Source organism: Salvelinus namaycush, chromosome 18 (genome assembly GCF_016432855.1).
Source record: "Salvelinus namaycush isolate Seneca chromosome 18, SaNama_1.0, whole genome shotgun sequence".
NCBI lineage: Eukaryota > Metazoa > Chordata > Actinopteri > Salmoniformes > Salmonidae > Salvelinus > Salvelinus namaycush.
Window position 1 is genome coordinate 23,124,473 of NC_052324.1, and position 10,822 is coordinate 23,135,294.

General features: G+C 44.8%; 1 protein-coding gene across 1 annotated transcript in view; it reads right to left on the reverse strand.

Annotated features, from left to right (window-relative positions):
• The window catches only part of LOC120062879, a 34,912-nt gene extending 24,366 nt beyond the window's left edge, over window positions 1-10,546 (reverse strand). Inside the window, exons 1-2 of the mRNA XM_039012947.1 lie at window positions 10,435-10,546; window positions 1,605-1,729 (exon numbers count right to left, since the gene is read on the reverse strand). Coding sequence (XP_038868875.1) covers window positions 1,605-1,729; window positions 10,435-10,546 — 237 coding nt within the window. The remainder of the gene's footprint in view (window positions 1-1,604; window positions 1,730-10,434) is intronic.
• Between the last annotated feature and the right edge of the window lie 276 nt (window positions 10,547-10,822).

The following is a 10,822-nucleotide window of genomic DNA, read 5'->3' on the forward strand; positions in this document are numbered from 1 at the left end:
CTAATACTACAGAACTGGAAGATGGCAGCTCCCCCATCTTATAAATATTGGGTGAGAGATGTGTTGTGCTCTCTGAAACTAGAAGAAATTCAATTCAATTCACGTGGGAACCCCAAACTGTTTAATGAGGCTTGGGCTCCATTCCCGTCTTACTTTAAACAGCATCCTCTGATGGCATTCCTATTAAAACCAAAATAAGTCTGTATTTGACCCCCCTGTGACTTAGGGGTTGGATGAGCATTTCTTTGTGTTTTTTTCTGGGGCGGGGGGGGGCATTAAGGTTGATGTGCTTATTGATTGTGACCTGCGGATGCCTTGTTCATCTTGCCCGGGCAGAGACTAAAATGTGAGCTAGTTTTTCCCAGTTATTTTTAAATTTTGTTCACGCCTACATAAAATGATTATTATTCATTTTTTATTTTAAAGCATTGTAAACTTTTTATTTTTGGTCCAGTGGATGGTCGGTCTGTGGCCATGACTGTCTGTGAGTGGTTGCATTTCTCCACCCCTATCCCTTGACTGTTTACAGGAACAATGGTGAGGTGTTTGCTCTGTCCCTGTACTATAGATTGCCCTTTAACCTTTGTAGCCTTCTGCTTGGTGTGTTTAACTTGTCTAAAGTATGGTATCTTTAAAGCTATTAAAAAAAAAATATATTATTTGTATTTTTTCTAGTTGAGTATATTATTTATATTGCTTTGTGTTGTCTTGTGTGTGTGTAAAACTTAATAAACTGAGTTAAAAAAAAAAGAAAAGGGCGCAACAAAACCTTTTCTCCATCAGGAGACTGAAAAAATTTGGCATGGGTCCCCAGATCTTCAAAAAGTTCTACAGCTACACCATCGAGAGCATCCTGCCCAGATCTTCAAAAAGTTCTACAGCTACACCATCGAGAGCATCCTGACTGGTTGCATCACAGCCTGGTATGGCAACTGCTCAGCATCTGACCGTAAGGTGCTACAGAGGGTAGTGCGTATGGCCCACAGTGCGTATACATCACTGGGCCAAGCTTCCTGCCATCCAGGACCTATATAACAGGCGGTGGTCAGAGGAAAGCCCGTAAAATTGTCAGAGACTCCAGTCACCCAAGTCATAGACTTGCGGTACCGGAGCACCAAGTCTAGGACCAAAAGGCTCCTTAACAGCTTTGACCCCAAAGCCATAAGACTCCTGAACAATTAATCAAATGGCCACCGGACTATTACATTGACCCCCCCCCCCCCCCCCCCCCCCCCATCCCGGGAATTTGTTTGGTACACTGCTGCTACTTGCTGTTTATTATCTATGCATAGTCACTTCACCCCTACCTACATGCACAAATTACCTCAACTAACCTGTACCCCCGCACACTGACTCGGTAACGGTACCCCCTGTATATAGCCTTGTTATTGTTATGTTATTGTGTTACTTTTTATTATTATATATATATTTTTTTACTTTAGTCAGTTGGTAAATATTTTCTTAACTCTTCTTGAACTGCGCTGTTGGTTAAGGGCTTGTAAGTAAGTATTTCACGGTAAGGTCTGTGACAAATAAAGTTTGATTTGATTTGCAGTCCCAGTCCCACAGCATCCCCACCCCATCCTCTCTGTTCCACTACGTACGTTCTTGAAGCCCCTGTATAGAGACTGGAGCTCCTTCTTGGTGAACTTGGTCTGAACCTGCAGCTGGTCCAAGCCTTCTGGCTGGTGACGAACCGTAGACAGCTCCAAATCAATCTCACTACTGTCTGTAAACAAGAGAGAAGAGGGAGAGACGGAGAGAGAGAGAGACGGAGAGAGAGAGAGAGAGAGAGAGAGAGAGAGAGAGAGAGAGAGAGAGAGAGAGAATGGGATAGAGAGAGAGAGAAAGGGATAGAGAAAGGGATAGAGAAAGGGATAGAGAAAGGGATAGAGAAAGAGGGAGAGAGGAGGGAAAGAGGGAGAGGAGGACAGTGAAATAGAGGGAGAGGGATGGGTAGAGGATGAGTGCATGGCAAGCAGAGAAATAGAGGGAGAGGGATGGGTAGAGGATGAGTGCATGGCAAGCAGAGTAATAGAGGAGAGGGATGGGTAGAGGATGAGTGCATGGCAAGCAGAGTAATAGAGGAGAGGGATGGGTAGAGGATGAGTGCATGGCAAGCAGAGTAATAGAGGAGAGGGATGGGTAGAGGATGAGTGCATGGCAAGCAGAGAAATAGAGGGAGAGGGATGGGTAGAGGATGAGTGCATGGCAAGCAGAGTAATAGAGGAGAGGGATGGGTAGAGGATGAGTGCATGGCAAGCAGAGTAATAGAGGAGAGGGATGGGTAGAGGATGAGTGCATGGCAAGCAGAGTAATAGAGGAGAGGGAGGGATAACACATGTAAGGCGTGAGATCAAGAAAGAGATAGAATAAAAGTGAAAAAGAGCGAGATAAAAACAAAGCGAGGACTCAAAATGAGAGGGAGGTACCTTCTTTTATAACGTGATCTTTGCAAAGAAACCCATTTATATGTTAGTTTTCACTGATTAGATTTGAGTGAACAGGTGCCAGATTAGTAATAGTGAAAACATTAATCCAATTAAAGCCATGACTAAGAATGTTGACTATAAGGCTGTTTGAGGTGTATTAGTCCTACTTGTTCAAACACAGTAAGAGAAAGCACTAAGACTGGGAGAAAGAGAAGCAAGACATAGATCAAAAAGGAGGTGGAGTTTCTAAAAACCATACGTACCATCTTTTAACACACAAAAGAGAGAGAGTGTGTGTGAGAGAAAGTAAGAGATAGAGATGTAAAGACAGTAAATGGAGTAAAGAGAGGTACAGAGAGACGATGAGAAAAGGGAGGGAAAAAACAGAGAACATGGTCAAGTCAAGTCAGACATTGTGGAATACAAATACAGGCTAGGGAGAACAAAAGAGGAATAGACAGAATCTTCATAAACGCAGTTTGTTGCCCTCTCTCCCTCCACCCTCCCTCCAACCGCTCTCCCTTCCTCTCCCTCCATCTTACCTCTCTCCCTCCACCCTCCCTCCAACCTCTCACCCTCCACCCTCCCCCTTCCTCTACCTTACCTCTCTCCCTCCACCCTCCCTCCAACCGCTCTCCCTTCCTCTCCCACCATCTTACCTCTCTCCCTCCACCCTCCCCCTTCCTCTACCTTACCTCTCTCCCTCCACCCTCCCTCCAACCGCTCTCCCTTCCTCTCCCTCCATCTTACCTCTCTCCCTCCAACCTCTCCTCTACCTCCATCTTACCTCTTTCCACCCTCCCTCCAACCGCTCTCCCTTCCTCTACCTCCATCTTACCTCTCTCCCTTCCTTTCCCTCCATCTTACCTCTCTCCCTCCCTCCATCCTCCCTCCCTCCAACCGCTCTCCCTCCAACCTCTCTCCCTTCCTCTCCCTTCATCTTACCTCTCTCTCTCCCTCTCTCCCTCCACCCTCCCTCCAACTTCTCTCCCTTTCTCTCCCTCCATCTTACCTCTCTCTCTCCCTCCCTCCATCCTCCCTCCAATCTCTCTCCAACCTCTCGCCCTCCACCCTCCCTCCAACCTCTCTCCCTTCCTCTCCCTCCATCTTACCTATCTCTCTCCCTCCACCCTCCCTCCAACCTCTCTCTTCATCTTACCTCTCTCCCTCCACCCTCCCTCTAACCTCTCTCCCTCCATCTTCCCTCTCTCCCTTCACCCTCCCTCCCTTCTCTCTCCCTCCAACCTCTCTTCCTTCCTCTCCCTCCATCTTACCTCTCTCTCCCTCTCTCCATGCACCCTCCCTCCAGCCTCTCTCCCTCCACCCTACCTCAAACATCTCTCCCTCCACCCTCCCTCCAACCTCTCTCCCTTCCTCTCCCTCCATCTTAACTCTCTCCCTCCAACAACTCCCCCTTCCTTTCCCTCCATCTTACTTCTCTCCCTCCCTCCACCCTCCCTCCAACCTCTCTCCAACCTCTCGCCCTCCACCCTCCCTCCAACCTCTCTCCAACCTCTCGCCCTCCACCCTCCCTCCAACCTCTCTCCCTTCCTCTCCCTCCATCTTACCTCTCTCCCTCCACCCTCCCTCCAACCTCTCTCCAACCTCTCTCCCTCCAACCTCTCTCTTCATCTTACCTCTCTCCCTCCACCCTCCCTCTAACCTCTCTCCCTCATCTTACCTCTCTCCCTCCACTCTCCCTCTAACCTCTCTCCCTCATCTTACCTCTCTCCCTCCACCCTCCCTCTAACCTCTCTCCCTCATCTTACCTCTCTCCCTCCACCCTCCCTCTAACCTCTCTCCCTCATCTTACCTCTCTCCCTCCACCCTCCCTCTAACCTCTCTCTTCATCTTACCTCTCTCCCTCCACCCTCCCTCTAACCTCTCTCCCTCATCTTACCTCTCTCCCTCCACCCCCCTCTAACCTCTCTCCCTCATCTTTCCTCTCTCCCTTCACCCTCCCTCCCTTCTCTCTCCCTCCAACCTCTCTTCCTTCCTCTCCCTCCATCTTACCTCTCTCTCTCCCTCTCTCCATGCACCCTCCCTCCAGCCTCTCTCCCTCCACCCTACCTCAAACATCTCTCCCTCCACCCTCCCTCCAACCTCTCTCCCTTCCTCTCCCTCCATCTTAACTCTCTCCCTCCAACAACTCCCCCTTCCTTTCCCTCCATCTTACTTCTCTCCCTCCCTCCCTCCACCCTCCCTCCAACCTCTCTCCAACCTCTCGCCCTCCACCCTCCCTCCAACCTCTCTCCAACCTCTCGCCCTCCACCCTCCCTCCAACCTCTCTCCCTTCCTCTCCCTCCATCTTACCTCTCTCCCTCCACCCTCCCTCCAACCTCTCTCCAACCTCTCTCCCTCCAACCTCTCTCTTCATCTTACCTCTCTCCCTCCACCCTCCCTCTAACCTCTCTCCCTCATCTTACCTCTCTCCCTCCACTCTCCCTCTAACCTCTCTCCCTCATCTTACCTCTCTCCCTCCACCCTCCCTCTAACCTCTCTCTTCATCTTACCTATCTCCCTCCACCCTCCCTCTAACCTCTCTCCCTCATCTTACCTCTCTCCCTCCACCCTCCCTCTAACCTCTCTCCCTCATCTTACCTCTCTCCCTTCACCCTCCCTCCCTTCTCTCTCCCTCCAACCTCTCGTCCTTCCTCTCCCTCCATCTTACCTCTCTCTCTCCCTCTCTCCATGCACCCTCCCTCCAACCTCTCTCCCTCCATCTTACCTCTCTCTCTCCCTCTCTCCATGCACCCTCCCTCCAGCCTCTCCCCCTCCACCCTACCTCAAACATCTCTCCCTCCACCCTCCCTCAAACCTCTCTCCCTCCACCCTCCCTCCAACCTCTCTTCAAACTCTCTCCCTTCCTCTCCCTCCATCTTACCTCTCTCTCTCCCTCCATCCAACCTCTCCCCTCTCTCCCTCCCTCAATCTCCCTCTCTCTCTTCCATCTACATCCAACCTCTCTCTCTCTCCCTATCGTTCTCTCTCTTTCCCTCCACCCCCCCTCTCTCACCGGTCTCTGTGATGTCGATGAGTCCCAGTAAGTGCATCAGTTTGAGGAACATTAATACAAGGCAGACGATCCCAACAGTCTGTAGCCCCTCCGACTCCCACCTGACACTCATCTCCCCTTCTTCCTCCGTCTTTCCGTCTTTTTGTTCCCCCAGCGTGAAAATTCTCTCTGTCCTCTCTCTCTCAGTTCTTTCTCCCTCCGTTCTCTCTTTCTCTCTATCAGTCTTTCAATAAAATACCATCTGTCTCTCAAACTAAAGACAGATATGGCTTTAGATCCTTGGGATGCTATAAAGTTCTTATAGAGTTCTACAGTTCTAGAGAGAATAGTTCCAACTGTGATGCAAAGAGATTTAAGTTGAAGCCATGAAAAGCGATTTGACCAGACTCATGCTCAATGATATTCAAAAGGACTGAAAACAGCCTCTCAAATAAAACTGAAAGTACAGGTAACAAGTAAAATCCTTCTTTCCATGACAAATCCCACGCTGTTTGTTTTCCCAAAAAATTATTCCAATTGTTTACTTATTGTCCCGTCCTTTAACTCCCAAGTCCTGGGACAGCCAGGTTAGAGGTTACTGATATCATCCCACTGAATCAAAACTCTGATGAACGAACAGACATGCATCACTTAACCGTGAGAATTTACTCTCTGCCATCCCTCCTTCTTTCCTTGGCTTCCCCTCCTCCTCTCATTCTCTTTATCCCATTAACCTGTGAACTCCTGTGAAAACTATCCACAGATACAGAAGGAACCTAACACATTTCTTTCAAATAATCGTGAAAAACCAACTATATTTAGGGACAGTTCCAGCGACAAAAGAAATCCCTCCGTACCCCCTGCGTACAAGACAAATCTGTAATAAGACTTCTGCATTCATTACGAAGATGTTTAACAAGGTATTTCCACAAAATTGATGCAGTGCTTGTCAGTATACCCATTTGCCTTTAAGGATTCAGTGTATATGGCTGCATACCAACAGTTTAAAGTGGCTTCCTCTCCTCATCTCCTTCATCTGCTCTGATCTGATAGAAAAAGACAGGTGGAAGCTGATACCCAATAGAAATACGCCATATTGCTTATACCAAGCCTATGTTTTCAGATTAGTGTAGATGATGAAGAGGAGAAAAGGAAAAGAAGACGCTTTAGTTTACAGTAATGAGACCCAGCCCATTTGTCCTAAATCCCATGTCCCCAGCAGGCTCTGTGATCCAGTTCAAGTCTAATTGTTCTTGTCTCTCCAGAGTTCATTAACACAGCTCTCAGCAGGCAGAGGCTTCACACCGGACGATTCCCAAATGGCACCATATTCTCTATATCGTGCACTACTTTTGACAAGAGCCCTGTGGGCCCTAGTCAAAAGTAGTGCACTATATAGGGAATATGGTGCCATTTGGGACGTACCCATAGTCAGACACAGTCAGATAGAGCAGATACAGTAATTCACTGGACAATAGTTCCCTCGAGGCCTGTGACACTTGCCAAAAACCCATCTCTTTAATTCAAGGTCCTCATACTACTGTTTTTCAACTCACACACACACACACACACACACACACACACACACACACACACACACACACACACACACACACACACACACACACACACACACACACACACACACACACACACACAGAGAGAAAGACAATATGACTCCTTTGAAATAAAGGTGGTGATCATTACTGTCCTCTGGTGGCAGTAGTAAGGAAGTAGTTGGCAGAAGTCCAGACTGTATTGATCAGTCCACTGCCATTATAACATTAAAGGCCAGACTCATCACACACACACACACACACACACACACACACACACACACACACACACACACACACACACACACACACACACACACACACACACACACACACACACACACACACACACACACACACACACACACAGAGAGAGAGAGAGAAAGACAATATGACTCCTTTGAAATAAAGGTGGTGATCATTACTGTCCTCTGGTGGCAGTAGTAAGGAAGTAGTTGGCAGAAGTCCAGACTGTATTGATCAGTCCACTGCCATTATAACATTAAAGGCCAGACTCATCTCACTGACGCCACACACAACCCAAAATACAGCACCATCAGATGGCTATGTGGCTATTATGGCTATGTATCCATTATTATGGCTATGTATCTATTATTATGGCTATGTACCTATTATTATGGCTATGTACCTGTTATTATGGCTATGTATCTATTATTATGGCTATGTATCTATTATTATGACTATGTATCTACTATTATGGCTATGTATCTATTATTATGGCTATGTATCTATTATTATGGCTATGTATCTACTATTATGGCTATGTATCTACTATTATGGCTATGTATCTATTATTATGGCTATGTACCTATTATTATGGCTATGTATCTATTATTATGGCTATGTATCTATTATTATGGCTATGTATCTATTATTATGGCAATGGGACTATTATTATGGCTATGTATCTATTATTATGGCTATGTATCTATTATTATGGCTATGGGACTATTATTATGGCTATGGGACTATTATTATGGCTATGTATCTATTATTATGGCTATGTATCTATTATTATGGCTATGGGACTATTATTATGGCTATGTATCTATTATTATGGCTATGTATCTATTATTATGGCTATGTATCTATTATTATGGCTATGGGACTATTATTATGGCTATGTATCTATTATTATGGCTATGTAATTATTATTATGGCTATGTAATTATTATTATGGCTATGGGACTATTATTATGACTATGTATCTATTATTATGGCTATGGGACTATTATTATGGCTATGTATCTATTATTATGGCTATGTAATTATTATTATGACTATGTAATTATTATTATGGCTATGTATCTATTATTATGTCTATATAACTACTATTATGGCTATGTAACTATTATTATGGTTATGTAACTATGGATTATGGACATGTAACGATTATTATGGCTATGTAACTATGTATTATGGCTATGTAACTATGTATTATGGCTATGTAACTATAATTATGGCTATGTAACTATTATTATGGTTATGTAACTATTATTATGGCTATGTAACTATAATTATGGCTATGTAACTATTATTATGGTTATGTAACTATTATTATGGTTATGTAACTATGTATTATGGTTATGTAACTATTATTATGGTTATGTAACTATAATTATGGCTATGTAACTATGTATTATGGCTATGTAACTATTATTATGGTTATGTAACTATGTATTATGGCTATGTAACTATAATTATGGCTATGTAACTATTATTATGGTTATGTAACTATGTATTATGGCTATGCAACTATAATTATGGCTATGTAACTATAATTATGGTTATGTAACTATGTATTATGGCTATGTAACTATAATTATGGTTATGTAACTATTATTATGGCTATATAACTATGTATTATGGCTATGCAACTATTATTATGGTAATGTAACTATGTATTTCTCTATGTATATGTCTGCTGGGACTGAGTATATGTCAGAGAGTCACTTAAAAGAGAGAAAGTGAGAGAAAAAGAGGAGAGGAAAAGCTATTATGGGACACTACTGAACAGTGGGGGAGGATTTTGGGGGCCATTGCTGGATGGCCAGTGTCCTTCAGGGTCCTGGCGAAGGACTGCAGGCTCCATATGTAGGCGGTCTCAGAGAAAGCCTGTTCAATACTGCATGTATAATTAATGCTAGGTAATGCTAGACCTGGGTGTGGGCCCTGCCTATCTGAAGATGTGAGAGAGGGAGATGGAAAGAGGGAGGAATAGGAAGGAGAAGGAGAGAGAGAAATGCACTGTGGAAGGACTGAGGGAGAGAGAGAGAGAGAAAGAGAGATGCACTGCAGAAGAATTGAGAGCAAGAAGAGAGGACAGAAGTTTGAGTTCAGATGAAGGGATTTAGTGAGAGAAAAATATGCAATGATTCATGTATGAGCCACTCCTTCACAATCAACTATCCACAGGAACACCAAATGTGTCAAATACTACATCATTATTTACCTGATTCCTAGATAAGAATGTAAAAGGCACACATAGCTATTACCATTACAGTATAATGCTCTCTAATGCTTATGATGCCTGTGATAAGCACTTCAATGTGAGGTTGAAGGCTTTCAACTGTAATTGCTTTGGCACAGTGACCACAGGGCACTTTGACTGGCCTTTGGCCTAAAACTATTTATTCTTTAGGGAACAGTATATAATCAGATGGCTGATGTGATTCTTTACGACCCTGAATCTACACATTACCTTTAGTGTACACTTTACTTCAATGCCCACTAAAACATATATTTTCTCTTGAGAAAGATTTCCTAATAGATACCATAATGCCCTATCTCAGAATCCCCAGTGACAAGAGACATACTGCCCTACCCCAGCCTCAGAAGAGGGGAGCTTTATGTTTGGTTAGGTTTACACTCTTAGAAAAAAGGTGCTGTCTAGAACCAAAAAGGGTTATTTGGCTGTCCCCATAGGATAACCCTTTGAAGAACCCCTTTTACTTCCATGGGTTCCATGTAGAACACTTTCAACAGAGGGTTCTACGTGGAACCCAAAAGAGTTCTACCTGGAACAAAGAGGGTTCTACCTCTACCAAGAACCAAAAATGGTTCTCCTACTGTATGGAGACAGCCACAGAACCCTTTTGGAACCCGTTTTTTTCTAAGACTGTAGAGTGTGTGACTTGTTTTTATACTCTCTTAGAATATATCCAATGCCAAGACATCACACACCAAATGCCCCATCCCAGATACTAGATACCCAGATATGATCCCGGAATATCTACTGTGTAACCCGTATGCACCACATACCCACTTTTCCTCCCAAATACCAGATACAGATTTAACACCCTATCTCAGATAGCAGATAGTTAATGCTGAAACGTCGACCTAAATGCCATGTCCACCTTTTTGAACAAGGAATAAAAAGATACAGACCACCAGCATTTTGCCTCCCAGCCTTTTCACTGGGGGCTCTTACCTTCAAAGGAGGACATGGGCTCCAGGATGCCAAAGCCCTTGAGCACTGCCACAAACATTATCATGACCACGCCAATGGCAAACAGCTCCATACCCTGGATCTGGATCCCCATGGCTGGGAGAGGGCAAGGGGAGCCTGCTGAGGGCAAGCCCACACACAGAGGCCTGGCGTGAGAGACTCCAGCAGGTGCAAAGTTCGTGATAGGAATAGTCGCTGTTGTTGAACAACAGATGCTAAGCTATGCAGCAGTCAGTCAGTTAGGCTAGGTACTTTGAGGCTTGGCTAAGCGTGTCAGGTTGTACTAACATAAGGCACTGAGCAGCATGAGAGAATGGCCAACAAAATGGATATTAAATGTAAACGATTATGGAATGGAAAATATCCAAAA